Source organism: Hylobates moloch, unplaced genomic scaffold (genome assembly GCF_009828535.3).
Source record: "Hylobates moloch isolate HMO894 unplaced genomic scaffold, HMol_V3 SCAFFOLD_16, whole genome shotgun sequence".
In the NCBI taxonomy this organism is placed as follows: domain Eukaryota; kingdom Metazoa; phylum Chordata; class Mammalia; order Primates; family Hylobatidae; genus Hylobates; species Hylobates moloch.
Genome location: NW_026652291.1, coordinates 45,205,472 through 45,226,747, shown reverse-complemented (window position 1 = coordinate 45,226,747; position 21,276 = coordinate 45,205,472). Strand labels below are relative to the sequence as shown.

Genomic DNA, 21,276 nt, shown 5'->3' with positions numbered 1-21,276 from the left:
TATGGAGCTTGGCACATTCTAGGCCCTCTTTTTATATTGAACTAATATGATCTTCTCTGTAATTCCCATGAATTAATTCCAGTTCTATTCTGCAAAACATTGATTCTTTAACCTTTTTCATGTAATGGTGCTCCAGTTTGTCTAGATCCTTAGAGAAGTGAAAATGCATATCAACATCTTTGTATCTAGTTGCTCTCAAGCTTAAAATGATGTCATTTTTCAATTATTGCTTTTATTATACAGTAAAAACATATTTAGAAGAGACTCAAGATAAATATTAAAAGTTAAGCTAGTTACTGAGCAAATTTCTTAAATATTTATGAAAAATAAGATCAACACACATTTGACCATGGCAGCTTTTCTAAAGGCAAAGGATCTAATTTGGTGATTAACTAACCATACTGAGCACTCATTAGGTGTCAAGGATGTACCAGTTCTTCTACTATATTTGGGTGTTTTTAATTATGAATAACCAAATACAAAAATCAAAGTAGTTTATACAATGAGGAGCATTTATTATCACTCTTAAAAATAAATTCCCAAGGTGGGCAATTGCACGGATGGCTCAATGGCTTTACAATGTGAAAGATCCAGCCACTTGCTATCAATTCTTTTCTCTACATTACATTGGTTCTTTGCAAGATAACCTTGAAATTCCAGGCTCACTTATAGAAATAATAACACATGGCTGAGGAAGGCATTTTCTCTCCTGTGATTCTTCTTATCAGGGAAGAAAACCTCTCTATCCCCCTCAAGACTTCTCAATTTCCTTTATCCAGAATTGGGCTACCTCTCTATGTCCCCAGGCAGTGCTTCTCAATTTTTTCACACCATGACACAAATACAAAGATAAAGTTTTTGTGACACAGAGGGGTACCTGGGTAATGTTGCTTGTAGCCAGTCATACCATCCCAGGGCTTCAGCAGCTCAGCCTCACTTGAATGTCCCAAGGGCTTAAGGGATCAATACCTTATCACATCTATGACCCATCTGAGACATACCAGGGTATGCTGGCACATAGATTGGTATGCTTTGCTCTAAGCTACAAGGGAGGGTGAGAGAGCATGCATCCATATACAGGCTTTGGTGAGAGAAGGATCTGCCAACGAGGAGGCTCTGCCAAGTAGTAGGAAGTGGTGGGGCAACCAACCGCATCAGTCATCTTTTCAAGGGTGCCTCATCTATTCTAATTTTCACAACACATTTTAGGAGGAATTATTTTGTGGAGGATAAAACCAAGGCTAATAATTTAAATGACTTGCCTGAGGTCACAGAACCAGTGAGTGGTTCAATTGACACAGCAGATGCAGATCCAGGTGTGTGCTGGGAAATGTTTAACAACCACCTTTCCAAATGTAGTTCCAACATGGCTATTGGTTAATATTTTCATTTAAGATAAAAATAAAACAACAAAAATGTATGTTAGAGCTTATTAGTCAATGATGTGACTTCATTGCTAAATTGAATGTTTTTATGCTATTTACCATGTAACAGTTATAGACACAACATGTCTTTTACATTCTGCATAAAACATTTTCTCTGTCACTTAAGCCTAGACCAAGCTTGTCCAACCCTGGGCCTGTGGGCTGCATACAGCCCAGGATGGCTTTGAATGCTGCCCAACACAAATTCGTAAACTTTCTTAAAATATGAGATTTTGTGTGTGTGTGTGATTTTGTTTCGTTTTGTTTTGTATTAGCTCATCAGTTATCGTTAGTGTTAATGTATTTTATGTGTGGCCCAAGACAATTTTTCTTCTGCTAATGTGGCCGAGGGAAGCAAAAGATTGGACACCCCTGGTCTAGCCCACAACCAACAAAGCAATAAGTGAAGCCCTCATCTGTGGTGTCTGCTGATCAAGCTACCAAAGAAAACTCACTAAATGTGGTATTGGGAAGAGATGTACAATTACATATTACAGGGAATTTCCACCATGCAGACACAATGCATGTAAATTGCCTAAAAACAGAGACAATATTAAAATGTATTAACATAATTTGGAAGTGATGTTTTTATCACATACATACTACCTTTGTTTAAAATTTATTTCATTGGAAGTTTATACAACTTAATTTTTATTTCTACTTTGATTTTTATTTATTTATTTTTGAGATGGAGTCTCACTTTGTCACCCAGGCTGGAGTGCAATGGCGCAATCTCAGCTCACTGCAACCTCTGCCTCCTGGGTTCAAGCAATTCTCCTGCCTCAGCCTCCCAAGTAGCTAGGATTACAGGCTCCTGCCACCACACCTGGCTAATTTTTGTATTTTTAGTAGAGATGGGGTTTCACCATGTTGGCCAGGCTGATCTCAAACTCCTGACCTCAGGTGATCCGCCCACCTCAGCCTCCCCAAAGTGCTGGGATTATAGGCATGAGCCACTGCACCTGGCCTATATCATTTAATTTTTAATAATGAGTATTTAACGAACAGCAGACAAAATTTCTGAAAATTTAATAATCTGCTGTCATGAGCCAGTACAGGCCAGCTCTCCACACCACTGACTAGAACTAAGTTCAGCACTCTTTCCACTCCTGCTGTCTTTACTACCAGCATGTAAAAGCGATGATGCCCAGTATCGTACAGGGGACAAACCCGGGTACCTGTCATTAATTTCTGTGACCCTGGGTAGTTACTACCAGATGCTTAGTTTTCTCTTCTGTAAAGGAGGAGATTAAGAGTCCTTGCCCAGTCTACCTGCAAGGGTTTTTGAAAGGATTAAACTGGTTTGTCTGTATGATAGTGCTTTGTAAACTGCAGAGTCAGGTACAGATAAAAGGCTTTATTATGATGACCATTTCATCACTGTTTTCAACCAGGCCACCATTGTTAAGGATGCAGTGTGTCGCTGCTTTCAAAAGTATGGTTTAGTTTGAGATCTTCTGTAATGCCCAGAATAGACAGTAAACACCCAGAAGAATTGTCTTGAAGAAGCCCACTCAAATTTGTGCTAGTCTTTACTTAATACAAATAGGTACCCATATTGGGAGGAAAACTATTTATTTGAAGCTGATAATTCACTCTTTTCTAGCTGCTGCTGGATTGTCTGACGGGTCTTTCCTGGGGTTATGGAACACTTCTCAATTTCAAGAGTTGAATAAAGGTGCTTTTTTTTCTGTCATGCAGGCTAGGGTTCAGGGGCGTGATCTCGGCCCACTGCAACCTCCACCTCCTGAGTTCCAGCGATTCTCCTGCCTGTGATTCTCCTGCCTCAGCTTCCCAAGTAGCTGGGATTACAGGTGTGCGCCACCAGGCCTGGCTAATTTTGTATTTTCGGTAGAGATGGGGTTTCCCCATGTTGGCTAGGCTGGTCTTGAACTCCTGGCCTCAGTGATCCACTCGCTTTGGCCTCCCAAAGTGCTGGGATTACAGGTGTGAGACACTGCATCCAGACTATTTTTAATTTTGATTTTTTAAAAAGTTGCTTTGCTTTTTGCACCAGATCAACTCACCAAATTATTTTCTATGGATTATACCCCTCCACACAATGTGGTTTCCTGCTTATAAATTAAATATCCCTAATGTCCACGTTGAAACACTCTCGAAGCTTAAATGACTATAAACTATTTGCCTTGAGTTTGCTGAACTTGTCTTTGGGCTGTAGAAAACTCTTTTCTGCCAAGCTCTTTTCCACATCAGGCCCTTTGTCCATGCTGATCCCTCTACCTGGAAAGTTCTCCCCTGATTATGAAGCTGACTCCTTCTCATCCTTTAGATCAAATGCTGCCTTCTTAGAGAGGTCTGCACCGAACACCTATTTCAAGTCATCTCCCCCATCTGTTTCCTTATTTATTTTCCTCACAGCATGGATCACAGTATGCAATTTCCTTTCTATCTGCTGACTTATTTGTCTGTGCCTCTTATTATTATGTCGGCTCTTTGTGGGCAGGGCGTGCCCATTGATGTCATTATCTACCTCCAGTGTCCCACACAGTGCTTGGTGCACAATAGCTATCTGATGAACAGATGAACTTATCTGACAAGATCCACGCTAGTATTGTAAGGCTGTGGCCATATATGGCTATCTTGAGGTGAAAGCCTAACCCTAAAGACTGTCCAGGACTTGGCCTCTGGTGCTCACAGTTGCCCAGGTTTCTCTCAGGCCCTGGGATGAGCCACAGTGGTAGCATAAGACTGCTGGCTGCTCCCCTCTGCCCCTCCCCAACGGGCTGCCCCAGTGATGTCACACAGGACAGGATTCTCTAATCCTTTTCATTCTGTAACAGTCCTCTACACAGCTAAGTTTCTCATTACATATTATGATGTAGGGGAGGGAGGAAGGAGGGCCATGGTAGGGGGCACACCCTCTCCCTGAATGAAATTCATTTAGGGGCACTGTCTGCTCGCATGTTCTGTTCTGGGAGAAAATGGGTAGCAGAAGCTACAATTTGTACTAAGCTAATGAAAAGAGAGAAGAGAAGAATGGGGCAGAGAAGGGCAACTAAGGCAAAAAGAGAAGAGAAGAAAAAGAGAAGAAAGAGAAGGAGAAATGAGAAAAGAGGAAACCAAGTGAAGAGGATATGTAAGAGAAAAAAATATGAAACAGGTAGTGAAGGAGGAAGGAATTGTTGAACCTATGTTCTGGTTGGCTTTCTAACTCTTGAGTAGTGACTGGCTTCAGTGTAAAAGGATGGTGAGGGGTATTCTCAAATACTAGCGTCCTGAGGGGGTCACTCACATTACTGCATATATTTTAAGAGGGGGCTTGGGGGAGGTATGTGGAGAATTAGGAAATGTATCCTCAGATGATACTGAGACCAAATGCATAGTGAATTTTATTTTTATTTTGTATATCTGGAAATGATCCATGTTCATCTTCTAAGAAATTCTGGCCGGGCACAGTGGCTCACGCCTGTAATCCCAGCACTTTGGGAGGCCGAGGCGGGTGGATCACGAGGTCAGGAAATCGAGACCATCCTGGCCAACACGGTGAAACCCTGTCTCTACTAAAAATACAAAAAAATTAGCCAGGCGTGGTGTAGGGCGCCTGTAGTCCCAGCTACTCGGGAGGCTTAGGCAGAAGAATGGCCTGAACTCGGGAGGCGGAGCTTGCAGTGAGCCGAGATCGCGCCACTGCACTCCAGCCTGGACGAAAGAGCGAGACTCTGTCTCAAAACAAACAAACAAACAAACAAACAAAAAAATTCTAACCGCAAAGATATTGAGTAATTTTTGGATTCCTTGAAGATTTGGTTTGCCAGTGACTGGCGATTATATATTTGATCCTGTTGTTAGGTTCTAGGTCTAAAAGTGAAGGAAACAGAACCTTCCCCAAAGTCATGTTGAGAAAATCGGAGATGGCTTTTTACAACTTTAAAACCAGCAGCTAAATGTTTGCTGAATGCCAGAAAGAATAAAGAGGTTGCTTTTGATCTAAGAGTTGGGGCAACAAAATGGTTTAGGAGATAGAAAGTAGTAGGGTGCAAATTGCTATAGTAAGCTCCTCAAGTAAAATAGAGAGGCCTTCAACATAAATTTACCTTTTTTACTAGCCAGAACTCAATTTGGCCAGTAAAAGAACCTGCCTTCTACAATGAAGTCTTTGTTTTGTGTGTGCATCAGAACATCTTTTAAAAATACGGGCTTTTCTTCTAACTTCTTTTCCTGTGAATGTGGTGTAGGTCAAATTCGTGAACTGGTTAAGACGCTGACAAGAGAGGGAAGGCCATCCCAGCCAATGGGAACCCGTGCTGGTGATGTACTGCTCCTAGGCTGCGATTCATTGGCTGCCTAGGGTTTGTCATTCTATCCCCGGCGTCTGCAAGCAGCGTGGATCGGGTTTTCTAGCTAGCTAAACTGGATTTTAGCCGCCGGCACGTGCAGTTTCTATTAACTTTAGCTCATCTCTACCTCTTAATAGAAGCAGCTGTTATGTTTCTGATTATTCTCCTGATTTTTGAAAAAATCCTGTTCCCTTAACCTACCTCATTGGAGGTCGTTGGAGGTCCCCTGGGACAGAATCACGTGATTATCTAACATGTGCAAATAAATACAATGTGGAATCCCCTGAACTACAGAGGGAAAACCTGCCAGAAACTCAGAGCATGTGCCCCGTGCGTGAATCAGTTGCACTCGCACGTGGGTGGGCGGTGGTAGCGTGCGTGTGTCTCTGCCCTTTGGGAAGCGAGGTGTGTGGCCGTGGCACCTGCTTGGGCTTCCTGGGGTCACTGGGAGAGGAAGGCTCTGGAGGCGTGGGACTCCGGGGTAGGGGGGTCTGGCAGCTGCCTGGGACCCACCATGGGTTTGAAGGGCAGACGGCGCCCAAGAAGGGTGGACAGCTCCGGGTCTGTACTCGGGGCTGCGTGTACACCATCTTCGCAGGGAGTGGGGTTTGTATCTGCAGGCAGGTAGAAGAGCCAGGGATTGGGGCACGGACGCTGTAGGGGTAGCTTCCGAGACCCTACTTGGCCAAGGGCCGGGCACGGAGGGGCTGTCGATCTACTGGGCACCTAATAGCTGCACATTCTGTCCAGTCCCTGGCGCCAGAATGGGAAGACCTGGGTCCTGGCTGCTATCCGGGATCTGGACGCTCCCTTCGGCTTCGGCCTGGTGCTCCAAGCCGTAAGGCAACGGCGGCGGCAACGGCAGAGAAAGAAGCTGGGTAGGGCAGTGACGTCATCTGTGGCGGCCCCTCCCCCGCCCACTAGCCCTCGCCGCAGTTCCTGCCCAACGACATCCGGGTCTCTGTGGCTGCGCGCCGCGCCGCAGCTGTAGCGGCGGCGGAGCCAGTGGGGCGGGGCGAGCAGAGGGGTGGGGGAGGGGCGACGCGGTCGTGAGCGCGCCTGCGCGGGGCCGCGCTAGAGGCGGCGGCGGCGGCGGCGGCGCTAGGGACGGGAGCGCGCGCGGGAGCTAGAGAGCAGTGGTCTCGGCGCCGGTCCGGCCCGCAGCTTCGGGTCCTCAGGCGGCTGTTGCTCCGGAACGGGTGGTTGGGGAGGGGGGGGGTGGGGGGACGCTAGACAGGTGAGGCGCGAAAGCGATGAGTCCTCGGCTCTTCCTCCTCCTTCTCCGGGACCCGCTCTCTGCCTCCGTCTCCAACGCCCGGATGATCTGAGCCGCGAGGGCGCCGAGAGCCGGGGGCCAGGACGCAGCCCGGCTCCTCCCCTCCTCCGCCCCTTCCCCGGCCTGACCTGGCCCGCCGCTGCCGCGGTGACCCCTTCCCCGGCTGCCACTGTCGCCGCCGCGGTGACCCCCTCCCCGGCTGCCGCCGCTGCCGCCTCGGCCGACCAGGGACCTGCCCGCCTGCGGCTGCTCCGGGTAAGTGCGGCGCTCGGGCCGACGGCGGGCTGGCGGGCGGTGCGGGCCTGCGCGGCGGCGGCGGCGGGCAGGCCTGGGGCCTGTAAACAAGCCGGGCGTCTGCCCGGGCGCTCCCGGGAGGAGACGCGACAACTCCACCCCCTGGCCGGCCTCCTCCCCCGAGCCGGGCGGCGGGCGGCGAGGGGTTAACGCTCGGCGAGGGCGGTGGCGGGGAGGCGGGGGCGGGGTGTTAGTGGCGGTGGCGCGGGGAGGGGGCGCGACCCTCTGGCTGTCCGCGGCCAGGAGGGGTGTTTGCGGCGGCGACGCAGACGACGGCCGCGGGCCGGCCTGGCCGGAGAGCGGTCTGCGGAACTTTTCCCGAGCGGGGAGGGGGCGTCCCCGCGCCCCCACCCGCCCGGGCGCGCCGCCCCGGCTGTCCTGGGCTTCGGCCCCTGGGAGGGAGGCGGGGAGACTTCCTTTGAACCGGGCTTAGCCTCGAAAAACCTAATTCTGTAAAAATTGCTTAAGGTTTTACAGGGGGCAGGGCTGAGAGGCTCCTTCAGAACTCAAGTCAGTGAGTGATGCGTCCAGTTCATTCATTATTAAGGCATCGAACAAATCCATTGAAGTAAATTCCGATTTCTCATCCTTTTAACTACGTAAATCGGGTAAAACTTCTTGATGTTAGAGCTTGGTTGAGGTATGGTTCTGTTCTGCTTGTAGATTTTAAATAAACTTGGAGCCTTTTCTTGAAAGACAGCTGGCTGTGGAGAGCCTTCTACCAACTGCAGTTTTAGATACGTTTTGAAAATTTCATCACCTGAGGTATTTTTCTTCTCTCTTCTCAAACACTACATGGTACAAATCCACAAAAGTCGTGCTTCAGTTGTCCAAGCCATGGGATCTGTGTGCTACCCCACCTCACCGCAAGTTTCCTGCTAATTGGAATAATGAGCTGAATGTGTTTTAAGAAGTGGTTGGAAGAGTATGAGAGATACGTATCATTTTCTCAAAGGAAATGATTTTGACATTATTGAGAGAAATTAGACATTTTAACAATTGTTTTGTAAAACAGTCTTTTCAAACTTGCACGTTGGGGTTTTAAACACAACCACTTTACATGTGTTGCGCTCCGAAAAGTGGAGGGATTTGCTGAAATACTACTCTGCTGAGACATGGGGTTCCAGAGCACTCGGGAATTTGTCATAGCTTGGTCCCCAACTCTCTTTGAAACACTTCACTTTTATACTTTTATCTTGCTATATATTGGGCCTTTTCCAAAGATTGTATTTCTGTAACTCCTTATTTTACAAATGAGAAAATTGAAAATAAGGAGATTTTCTGTTCTTAGATGCTGCTTTTATTGACTTAATGCTTTCTTTACCAATAAATAATTTGAAGCACAAAGTAACATTTCCTAGTGTTATAGTTTTGTTTTTGTTATGTGTAACTTATATGTATCTGATTAAACTTTCCATCATGTAAGGATGATTACTTTTAACCTGGAAGTTTACAGCAGTACCACATTATTGAAACTATAATGAACTTCCTGCACATGGCAGTTGCCTAAGACATTTTAATTTGATATCATAAAACATTTTTAGATCAGTGAAGTAATTACATTATGGGAAAGGTGTATTAAGACTGATAATGTTTGAAGTTAACTACCTCAATTATATTTGAGAAATAATAGTCATCAAATTGCTTTTTATTTGGCTTTTATCTTTTTATGTATTTTGTGTACATATTGTATCTTTTTACGTGAAGGGCTGAGGTATATGACCTGTTAAGGGAACAGTGCAGTAGGAGACAAGGATTGTTTAGTCATGGCTGTGCTCCAAAATACCTGTGTCCATGGACAAGTCCTTTAACCTTTTGAGTTCAGCTTCCAGATCAGTAAAGCCAGTTGGGCAGATTAGATTATCACATGTACTGTCCAGTTATTACATTTTTAAATTTTTTTTGTCAATATTGTGTGTCTAGTCAACGTACCTTTGCCAAATAAATGCCTGTTATGTGTCAGGCACTTAGATGTTTCAGTGTTCTAAGGCTGGATTTCTTTCTCGGTTCGGTTTTATTTAACAAATTCTAAGTTGGTGATGGTTCTTTAGAAAAGCTATTCCTGTATTCTTGTAAGCTATTGATTTTTCTTTTGGGATTGAGATGTGTAGAGAAACTCTTGAGACGAAGGAGGATGGAGATTTCATGGGAGACAAAGGGTGGTTGAGACTACAGGTTTGAACAAGCACAGGACCCTTGGTAGTCTGATGTGAAGGACATTATAAAAACACATTATGAAGGTTTTTTCTGTCACTTCAAGCTGGGTCTTGTTAAACCTTTGAAAATTCTGTAATACCTGATTTGTTTTTGAAAGAAATCTATAGCAACATCATTTTGTCACGTGGTAAATATTGCTGAGCAGTTTCTAAATACCTATAGTCTTTGAGTTTGTTCAGATTACATCTAGGCCATTTGTTTACTCTAATAGCTAATAGAATGTACAGCTGATTTTGGTTTAACTGTGCGTGTTTATTTGTAATTTTTAACCAAAGAGTGGCATATATCCACAAAGAACTTGTTATCTCTGAAATACTCACCCATGAGAGCCGGATTAATTTTTTAAGATGTAAATCTATGCTCATGTAGAAATAATATAACAAGGTGATATTTTGATGATCCTCTCAAACGATTATCTAACTCTTGCCTGGGCACCTGACTCTGAGTCAGTATACTCTTGAATACTTTCCATCCTTAATCAAATCAGGAGAAAGGGACGGCCATATAAGAAAATTGGCCATGGCAGGGTTTTGTAAGAGTTAAGCAAGAAGATAAAACAAGGCATGGCCCTGTTAAATATATAAACCTTGGAGAAGGGGAGAAGGTATAGTGAGGCAACTGGATAAAAGTTGTGTCTTCCTCTAAGTAATTTTATGTCACAATATGTCCTGTCTTCCATCTCAAATAACAAATTTTAAAATTAAGTTGTGTTTGTTATTTTGCTATTAGCCAAGATATATACATTAACTGACCTGGGATTATTAGCCATTCATATATGAAATAAACTTGGGTTAACCTATATCAAAATCAAAAGATTGATTATATTCTTTACCCTTCACTCTAATGTCTTATGTTCTCCATATTACGTAACAATTTTATACTTCATTCTGAGTCTCCAGAATATATTCTTTGATGATTTTGACCTTTGAATGTCCTAGCTATCCATGTACTACCTAGATAATCTCGTTACCAGGCTTTTCTTTTGCTGAGGCAGGTCAGAGCTAGAGAAAATAAGCAATTGAGAGAGGCAAGTTTCTGTATACCTTTATCTAAAATGTAATAGACTTTACAATTTTTGTAAGGAACTGAGGAAAGGTACAGGCTTTTAATGTGTATCAATAAACTAGACTCTTAAACTGTTTTTATGATGTTTTAAGCTTCCTTGAGTAAATATGTGATAAAGGAGGGATCTTGAGTTTTTATAATTCTTAATATTTTTATTTGGAATCCATTGACCAAGTGTATGTAGTATCCATATTTAAGATCTGGATTAAAAGCAATTAGTTTTTGTGGCTGATACGATTTAGAATTAAAATCTTTTGAGTCTAAACTACTTCTAGATACAGAAGAAAGTAATGGAAGCCGTACTTTCTTGGCCATTTATTTGTGTTAGGCTTTAATTTTTTGCCGTAACCTTCTAAAATATATGATGTTATCTTCATTTTGTAAATAAGGAAATACAGGGTCAGGGAACCTAAATAACAGGCCAGGATCAGATCTGGGTAGATATAAAATTATTTTTCAAGATATTACTGAGTGGATTTTTCCCAATTAGATGAACCTCCTTATTACCAGGAACTAAAATTTCAAAAGCTAAACATTAACACTTACGATTCATAGATTCCTAGAGTTAAGCAAGTCCATGTAAGTTTATGTAAAGTCTTCCAATGCAAGACTAATGTTTTCTTCTAAAACATTCAGAAAAGATTTAAGAAATTAAGTTCATTTTCTCATTCCCAAAGTTTCAGAAGTTAACAAAGCTAAACATTTTATGGCTTCAAGTACCATTGTTTAGATAAAGGAATGGAATCCATGTTAATTCTCAAGTGGTTGATATCCTTAGTGAAGGATCTGGGGAAATGTTTCTGAACAGATGTAATCAGTAGAGCCACATTGAAGGGCCCCATGGTGGACATGGTGATAAAACTAACCTTTGAAAGAAAGGACAGAGTTTGAATCCCTGTTCTCCTACTTCCTAGCCAGGTGTTCCTGGGTAAGCTACTTGATTTCTTAAACCTGTTTTTTTTTTTATGTCAAGTGGAAATACTTTTGTCGTAAGGTTTATCTTGAAGATTTAATAAAATAATTATATAAAGCATTTGAGATCTTTTCTACCATGAAGAAAGTGCCAAATAAATGGTAGCTGTTATTATTGAGTATATGAAATCTTGAGATACTTAGGGGTATAGAGACTTGCTTAGTATGAGAGGGTTGTCTTTCAGTATAGCTTTTGCAGTGAGCCTGGAAGCCAAACTAGAGATTGAGTAGAGAATTTAGAAGACATTGTAAACTCTGTGAGTTTAGAGAGCTTGCATTTGAATAGACTAAAAGTTAAGAGGTAATAGAAGAAAGAGAAAGTTGAGTATGAGTAGCTTTATTTGGCTCTGCAAAGCTGGCAAGATGTCAAGGGTTTGGAGTTAATGATTAGGTGGGAGTAGATGGTTAAATTGCGGATAAAGAGTAACAGTAATAAAGCAAAGGTGAATGTTCAGGCTAGAATGATCAGTCAGTAAGGAAGAACAAGGGTTGGTATTTTGAAGAGTTACAGTTTATGGTTAGAAATGAGCAGGAAGATATCATTGCTACAGGAAAGGATGCAAAAGAGTAAGGAAACTAAATCATTCTGATTAACTCACTTATTACCATTTTTAAAAAATGGAGTCTTTATAAAAGGCATTAAGGCTTTATATGTGAGTTCTAGGTTAAGTTTGAAAAATTGTCTTGGAATAGTGCGGGTCTTACTACTGCAGACCCAAACCAAGATATTAGCATTCCAATTGGTGTCTTTCCTGCTAGCATCTTGTACTGCATCTCCTCCCTGATTCTATAAACCATCAAAATTATTTCTAAACTATGGTTTTTCATTATATCGTTTCTCTCAGTATACTTCAGTGACTCCCTTTTACCTCTGGAATAGAGTTCAGAATTCTTGGTTTGGCTTTTGGCACTTTCCATGATTGGACCTCAAGACATTAGTCTGTTTTAACCAAACTGGTACACTTGCTATCTCTGGAACACACTCTTTTCTCTCCATGGATCTTTGCTCATGCTAATGGGCAGTCTGGAATTCATTTCTTTCCTTCTCCAGCTTTGGTTTTCTCTTTTAGCAAAGCTTATTTCTAATATTTCTTCTTCCACAAAGTCATCTCTGACCCCCAGAGTGTTTAATCTCTCCTTTCTCTGTACTTAAAGCGATGTCTGTGTATTATTTCTATCATATGTTTTACCTTTAGGTATTTGTGTCTAAATTATAATTGCATTCAGTTAATTCTAAAGGGAAAAATAAATTTTTACTTTACCCAAAGGCTAGCGGCTAGCACAGTGCTTTATGGATAGTAGACATTCAGATATTTGCTAAGTATTAAGCAAAATCTACCTGGAGTGAAAGTGATTGTTGTAGGAGGAGGTAGTAGAAGTAGTTACAAGCTTTGTCGTAGCAGACGTTTCTGACTCTCTCCTGTATGCTATTTTTTCTGAACCTGGATATTTAAGTGTGAAGATTATACAAATCTGAAGTGTGGCAGTGTTCTTATATTGATGTAGAAGACTAGGTTGACTGATTCTGGACCTACAGGCTTCATTTTAACTTCCTACATTTTGGCTTTGAGGGTTAACAGGACATTTATAATCACATATCTCTTTTCAGAGTATTTTACATTTGCAAATATTATCATGAACTTTGTGTCCTTTTAACCAGAGTGGAATTGTGGAATCATAGGAATTAGATGATGTGTTAAAGAAGAGAGATTACTATCAGCTGATTTAATTTGAACCCAACAAGTATCTAATAATATGCATACTCTGTGTTCAGATAAACCTCTAAGCTAGACTTTCAAGCTTTTCAAAATGCTAGACTATTTTCAGTGTTTAGAAAATACAAGCCGGGTGTGGTGGCTTACGCCTGTAATCCCAGCACTTTGGGAGGCTGAGGCAGGCGAATCACGAGGTCAGGAGATCGAGACCATCCTGGCCAACATGGTGAAACTTTGTCTCTACTAAAATACAAAAAATTAGCCGGGTGTGGTGGCGTGGGCATGGTGGCCACGCGCCTATAGTCTCAGCTACCCAGGATACCCAGGAGGCTGAGCAGGGGAATTGCTTGAACCTGGGAGACACAGGTTGCAGTGAGCCGAGATCGCATCACTGCATTCTAGCCTGGCAACAGAGCAAGACACCGTCTAAAAAAAAAAGAAGAAGAAGAAAAAAAAAGAAAATACATAGTAAAATTTATTGGCTTTTTAAATGGGTAATTTCATATAGTCAGTCAGTGCCAGCTTAGATCCATTTGCTGGAGAACAGTGCTAATGAGACCTCTTGATTCTTTGTGTGCCTCTTATGTTTTCCTAGCCTTGACATTAGCAACTAACAATGATAACTAACATTATTGAGCTCTTATGTGCCAGGGACTATTATAATAGATTTTCAGTTATTATCTCATTAAATCTTCACCGCAGCCCTATGAGCTAGATGCTGTTACTACCTATATCTTAACAGATGAGGAAATTGAAACAGAGCAGTTATTTGCCAAGAGTTTCAGAGCTATTAACAGAAGCCTAATACATGTCCTTGGACTTTTCAGAAATAATTTGTTGATCCATGCAGTTTCATTGCTACTGTGGAAAGTAAGTCTCTTGGCCATTGTGATGGGTCAGAAAATCTTTGTACATGAAGGATATGACTATTGTTCCATTGTACCCAGAGAGTGAATCTTGTGATTGAGTTGGGATTTGACGTGGCAGTGTACACTAAGTTTGAAAAGTATATTATCATATGTTAGCTCCCTTTAGAAATTTTCCCCAAGAGCTATTATGTTTTTTAATATTAAAAAAGCATATGATATGGCCATAATACCATTAGTTCCACAAGCCATACACACTTTTTTCTTATGGCTTAAAATTTTATTCATGTTTACTACTTTGCAACCCACTGATATAAATTATTTCACTGATCCTTTATTCAAATGAAATTCTCAGTGAGTCTAAGAAGATAGGCTTAAACACAAGCTAGCTGAGTTTACAATAGAGATTATACTATAAATGGTAACTTCAATGTTTATTGAAAATAAATTCCTTAAAAACAGGTCTTGTTTCATTCATTTTAAAGAAATTATCAATATATGACTGTTAAATTTTTGTAGTCTCCCTGTTCATTTTCTGATGAACACATGACAGAAAATTGAATGTGAGCTGGAAATATAGCAGACTATGAGAAAGCATGGGTCATGTATAATGACTTTAAATTTAGGCTGGTGTTTTGTATTCATCTATGATATGACCACCTCAGGCAAGGATGTAAGTAAACATTCTTTTTTTAGTTATACTTTAGGTGGCTTAATTATTTTAAAGAATATGTTATTCAAGAATTGTCTATTGTACTGTTTCAAAGAATAAGAATATAATTCATTACCAACTTTGAATGTCTTGGATTCTTAGTACTACCTTTTTCTTTAGCATAACTAGTAGGATCACATCATAATTTGGTACTGTGTATATAAAGATGAAGTGTGCTTACCTTTATTACCAAAATTCAGAAATGAAAATGTGAATGATAAAAGATAAGGGATGGCTATATATTTTTTTGTTTTTGTTTTTCCAAACAGAATCTGATAACTTACCAGGCTTTAGAAAAACATCTTTGCAGTATGCCATCATACCTCAGAATGTTAAGTAGATAGTAAATAAAATTTTCACTTTTTGTAAAGCAGTAGGGTATTATCCTTTCTGAGAGCCTGTAAGGCTGTTTTGGTTGCCAAGGGGCCAATCTTAGAAGTGGCAGTTTTTGCTTTGTGACCAACCCACAGCTTACCCTTTTTAGTCCATATCTGTCATCTTCATTTTCTCTTTCTGCATAAATGCTTCTTGATACAGTAAGCAGGTGTTTCAACTAGTTAGCCATCTAGTGTGATCTTTTCTGGTTTGCTACAGTCAGTAAAATAAGTAGCTCTATAAGGGTAAATAGTATTACTTGTTTTATGTAGTAAAACTCCAAGATGAAGTTAGAGATATTTTTGGCTAGAATACATTGACAATGGATTTCCCAGCTCCCAGAAATTCGTTTGTGTCTGAATTACTTTATACTTGGCTTCTTGTGTAGAGAAAACTTTAGAAAAAATTCATCCATCCATGAATGTTGAATGAATGAGCAGATTAATAAATAAATAGCTCAGGGAAAGAAAATGTGTGGGCTCTTAATCATAACTATGTTTTTTCTCTTTTGTTCCCTTCCTTATGTGGCATTTTTCAATAATGGGAGTGTGTATCTATGATGTTGATAAACTTTTTAAAGTCATTGATGAACAGTAATCTGAAAATCAAGTTTTGATTAAGCCATAGATTTCTTTTAGGGTCAAATATTTCCTTTTTAGAAATCCATTATGATATTTTTGTAGGGATAAGAGACAACCATGTATTCTATAGATGGAAAATGGTAGAATACAGTTTGTTGGCCGGCCAACTTCTCTGAAAATACCTTTTCCTGCATAGAAGATAATCAGTGTTGACAAGGGAGAAGCCAAGGTATAATAGCTGTTATTCATTTGTCTCATGTATTCGTCAAGTGTCATGTGCTAAATATGAACAAAAAAGACATGATCTCTTTCCTCCTGGATCTTAAAATCTAAAGTGAGAGATAATTTACCAGGTAAGTGCTGCAATAAGGGAAATAGAGGATTCTATGAGCTTATGACTAAGGATAGATCTGTTTCCTCAGACGTGGAACTAAGAAGTGGCAGGAGTTGAGAAGTTCATTTTGGGCCATGCGATTTGAGGTGTGGCTATTCAAGTATAGGAGGTAGGTGGTCACACATTTTTTAAGCTATTAAATATAAATTTCACTTGAAAAGGTTTTTTTCTCTCTTACTTTCCTCAGCATCTGTCTCCCTACACACACAAAAAAATTTCATGTCACAATTCATGAACTCAGTGAGTGACTCTATTTTGAAAAATGTTAGATTATATCAACAGAAGTCTGTTAGAGGCGAATGCTTTTCGTCATTTTTTTCAGCAGGGACATTTCATATGTGTAAAATATTTAGAATCCCCATGTATTTGTATATAAATGAACCTTTTACCATCTTAAATGTTTAATAAGTTCTATTTTTCCTTTCTTTCAACTTAAGTATACAAGGTTATCAGCAAACATTTGTAAATGCTCTATGTGAGGGGTTTTGTTTATTAGTTTTAAGCAAGCGAAAAAAGGATAGATTGGATCAGGAAGTCAGTTATTGTTTTCTGGGTTAGTCTGAGTCCAAATCCTCAAATATGCAGCAATTTATAAGTAGCAAACTAGGAATTGAATCCACTTCAGTTTTGGATAACTTGGATAAGACATTTTCTGTCTATAGATCTGTCTATAGATAACTTGGATAAGACAAGTTATCCAAAACTGATAAATCTGAATTAGTTAATAGATGAGACAAATTGAGATTGTAAATGCTAAAACATTATTAGAAAACTTTATAAACTAAATAGTTCTATGCCATGTCTTTTTAGTATTTTGCTTGTACTATAATTGTGAAAATAGGTCAGTATCTAATTTTTATAGTCACTAGAGTCCTCCAACTAAATTTAGCTTAGATGTTTTTCTAGCAATTATATACTTACAAAGTTTACTTTTCAAAATTGTATAATACATGCCTTTATAGAAATTTAAGAAAACTACTTATGGATTATGTACTTCAGATCACAGCACAAGTAGAAGATGTTGATACATTAAATAAAAAATCAGGAAACCTATGAAGAACATCAAAAGTGGCAAGGTGTGTTCACTTGCACTTTGTGAGACTGAAACTGCTGCCAGTATCTGTGCAAACTATGGTTTGAGTACTTTTAAATTTTAACTAATTTAGCAAAGACTAATTATTTTTTAAATAATTTTGGGGTAAAAAAATGGTCTTTAGCATAGAAGAGCTTTACCTGACTTACTTTAGTTGGTTCAATTGGTTGATTTTGGTTTGCTTTTTGAAATTTTGTATTGTCTTAATTTGGGGCACATTGAACTCAATAACAGTTCAGTTGCATTAGAATTCATTTGGGTGAAGTTTATTGTTGGAGGAGGGTAAGTAAATATTTAACTGAAAAAGTGAAGTAAATATTTATTTAAGGCTATAAGGTGAAATATTTGTCAGCTGAGAAATTTTCAGGTAACTTTTTTAACCTTTGAAAAAAATTTTAGCGTGAGTATTTTTTAGACTGCTATGTATAATCCATAGTCATGTTTTTTAACCTTTTTATATAAAATACTGATACAGAAAACCATACAATCAATCTTTTAAAATTGCTTTATAATTCACATAGCATAACATTCACCCATTTAAAGTTTACAGTTCAGTAGTCTTTAGTATATTCAGACTTATGCAACCATTAACACAATTTAATTTTAGAACATTTTCATCACCTCCAAAAGATACCCTGTACTCATTAGCAGTCACTCCCCATTGACCAGTCTCCCAGCCTTTATCAACCATTAATCTATTTTCTGTCTATAGATTTGTCTAGTTTAGATATTTTATATAAATGGAATACAGGTAACTTTTTATTAGTGATTTTTCACTTATATGTGTCTTGCATGTCTCATGAGATAGCTATGAATAAGTTAGCCTTCTCTTACAACTTAAATAACAATTCTTGTCTGACCGGGAAAAAGTATTAAGTAATTGAGAGACTGCATCCCAATTTAAACCAAGAACCAGACTCCTTATTAGTATTATAACTCAAAAGAATGTGTACCATTAGCCCTTACCTCTGGTGGTGCTTTTCACTGTGAATTGTTCAGCAGCCTCTCGGCTTCCCATAAATACCACTTAAGTCTTAAACTCAGACTTGTATGAGTTTACTGAGATATGTTTACCTTTGCAGCTGGCTTGCCTAGAGTCTACCTTCTTACTCCCCTACTAAGTCCAGAATGAGGAAGAATTAAAAGCAAGAAAGGAGATACAGAAGAAGAGATTGCTCAGGCGGAGGAGAGGCAAAGTGATAAGAGCAGGATTAGAAAGAGACATTAAAAATTCAAGGATACTGAGTTTATGGGCATCAGAATAAATCTTGGAGGCTGTTTTAAGAGAGAATAAAACCTAGAGGGAAGGAATAAAATACAAAGATGTTATAAAACATAGGTAAAATATTTAAAATATTTTGTACTGAATTTTGAATTTTAGCCATATGTCAGTGAAGCACAAAGGATAGCCCCCTTTTCTGATGAGCTTTAGTATCCTTAAGATATTTTCTCTCTAGAACCTTGTGTAGGAGTTTTAAAGCTGAACCATAATCATGTGTTCTCTTTGGTTTGTTCCAACATCTTTGGATTGGAACCAGTACAGAGTAGGAAACCCATGTCACCTTGGAATTATTTTTCAGATAAATCTTCCAGAGGATTAAATGGCACCATCCCCATCAGGTCCAAGTAGGAGGGGAAGAATCCTATTTTGGGTGCTGTCAGATTCAGTGGGCTGTTTAGTTCACTTTTTAGCCAGAAAATGGAGCTAAATGAGAAATTGCAGCTTCCAAAGAAAATCATACCTTGATTTTATAGATCAAAGGCTTTCTGATTAGATCAGAATTGTTACTGAGATTTTAGGGCCATTCAGTTAAAGTGCCCCAAGAAGAGTAATAAATCACATATAGGTGTAAAGTCAATAAAGTCCTATAGTAAGCAGACTGGAAATTTAGGGGGAGGGGAATACACACCGTTAGACTGTTGGTACCTATATTTGACTACTAGGACGATTATATATTTTAAATTCTGTATTCAGTTTCTTATCAGAAATACTGCCTAAAATATCTTATACTTAATTTTGTAAGGAACAGGTGATAAAGATAGGTTATATTTTCTTCAGAGTAATTGATATTCATTATTTAATAGATAAAATGTGTTATCTGAATGTTTATAGTAGTAGAAACCAAGTTTACAAAATGTGTATATATAATGTTTTTAATAACAAGGATTCTTTCTTTACAAAAGATTTCCTCTATATAAATCTTCCTGTTTTATAGATGATCTGTATTATAGGAGATACAAGAGTATTTATTGATTTAACTGGCTAATCTACAGGACTGAGCATTGTTAGAGGAGTATTTAAACATAGAAGTCTGTGAAAATATTTTTAGTGCTGAGGGAAATTGGAGGGACTTTCTAGAACCGCAAACTAATAGAAAACTTTTGGCCAGGCATGGTTGCTCAAGCCTGTAATCCCAGCATTTTGGGAAGCCGAGGCAGGAGGATTGCTCAAGCCCAGGAGTTTGAGACCAGCCAGAGCAACATAGTGATACCTTGTCTCTACAAAAAAATATTTTAAAATTATCTGGACGTGGTGGCACACCCATACTCCCAGCTACTTGGGAGGCTGAGACGAGAGGATCACCTGAGCCCAGGAGCTCCAGGCTATAGTTTGAGTTGTGATCGTGCCACTGCACTATAGCCTGGGTGACAGAGCAACACCCTACCTCAAACAAACAAACAAACAAAACAAAAACCCTTCTACCTCTGAAGATGTGGGGATTTAAAGATTGCTATGATTTAAATATGTCATACATATATAAAATATGAGATAACAGAAGAGTATTTGTTAAACAAGACTAAGCTCTGCTACATAAAGTAAGGCACTATCATTGTGCTGGTATTTTCTGATTCTCTTAGTGCAATAAATGTTAAACTTTATTACTACCTTAGGCATGTTGCAGGGAATTGACATGACTAGTTCCTGGGTTTTGGCCGGGTGCGGTGGCTCACGCCTGTAATCTCAGCACTTTGGGAGGCTTAGTTGGGCAGATCAGGAGTTCAAGACCAGCCTGGCCAACATGGCGAAACCTGATCTGTAATAAAAAACTTAAAAATTAGCCGAACGTGGTGGTGCATGCCTATAGTCCCAGCTACTCAGGAGGCCGAGGCAGGAGAATTGCTTGAACCTGGGAGGTAGAGGTTGCAGTAAGCCAAGATGGCACCACTGCTCTTAGCCTGGGTGACAGAGGGAGACTCTGTCTCAAAAAAAAAGTTCCCTGGGCTTCAAGGGCACTCTAATGTGCAGGTCTTAAATTCTTAGAGCCTACTTCTGTGGACCATTTATGTTACTGTTGTTGGAGAATTTGATTTTCTTTTTTATCTTCCCCTTTCTCTTGGCCTTTGTAGGTTTTTTGAAGTGAACATACTTTGATATATTTACTTATTTGTTGAGCAGTTCCCAAATGGCAACTTTATTATTTTATTTCTTCAACTCAGTTGTCTAGTTTACTTCATTTGTGTCTAATCTATTTAACTCATCCTTTGAGTTTTTAATATCAACATTTTACAATTTATTTTTTTAGATTCAGAGGTGTGCATATGCTTGTTACATGGATATAGCATCTATAATGGTGGAGGTTGGGTTTCTAGTGTACCCATCACCCAAATACTGAAGGTTGGACCCAATAGGTAGTTTTTCAACCCTCACCCTCTCCCACCCAATTGTTTTTATTTCTGAAAGTAATATTTCTTTCTTGGTCTGCCTGATAATTTTTTTATAGTTTCTTATTTTTCGTTAATTTTCAAAAAATACCTTGTTGGGTGTTTTGTCCATAGATATAATATCTTATATTTGCTAATTCCAGTATCGGAAGTCCTTAGGAAGTTGTACTTAAGGTAGTTTGTTTCTTTCTGTATTTGGTGATTCTTTTTATGAGATAATATTTGATTAAACTGAACATTTCTCCATCCTCTGTATAGTTGCCTACAATGTAATTTCTACTTTTTTTAGCATAAGTTTCATTTTCCTTTTTATACTCAATAACTTGTTTAA

The 21,276-nt window shown here is 39.7% G+C and overlaps 1 protein-coding gene across 9 annotated transcripts in view; it reads left to right on the top strand.

Annotated features, from left to right (window-relative positions):
- The first annotated feature begins 4,252 nt into the window (after nucleotides 1-4,252).
- The window catches only part of PPM1A (protein phosphatase, Mg2+/Mn2+ dependent 1A), a 48,115-nt gene continuing 31,091 nt past the window's right edge, over nucleotides 4,253-21,276 (top strand). For 2 of the 9 annotated variants that reach the window (XM_058429363.1, XM_032135082.2), the window contains exon 1: nucleotides 7,974-8,057. Coding sequence is in view for 3 of the 9 variants with exons in the window: in XM_058429359.1 (XP_058285342.1) it covers nucleotides 4,347-4,545 (199 nt within the window). In the remaining 6 variants the exon portion in view is untranslated. Of the gene's footprint in view, nucleotides 4,546-7,111; nucleotides 7,254-7,760; nucleotides 7,933-7,955; nucleotides 8,058-21,276 lie in introns of those variants that run through there. The other 7 variants (XM_032135081.2, XM_058429362.1, XM_058429359.1 and 4 more) reach the window with 7 other exon arrangements.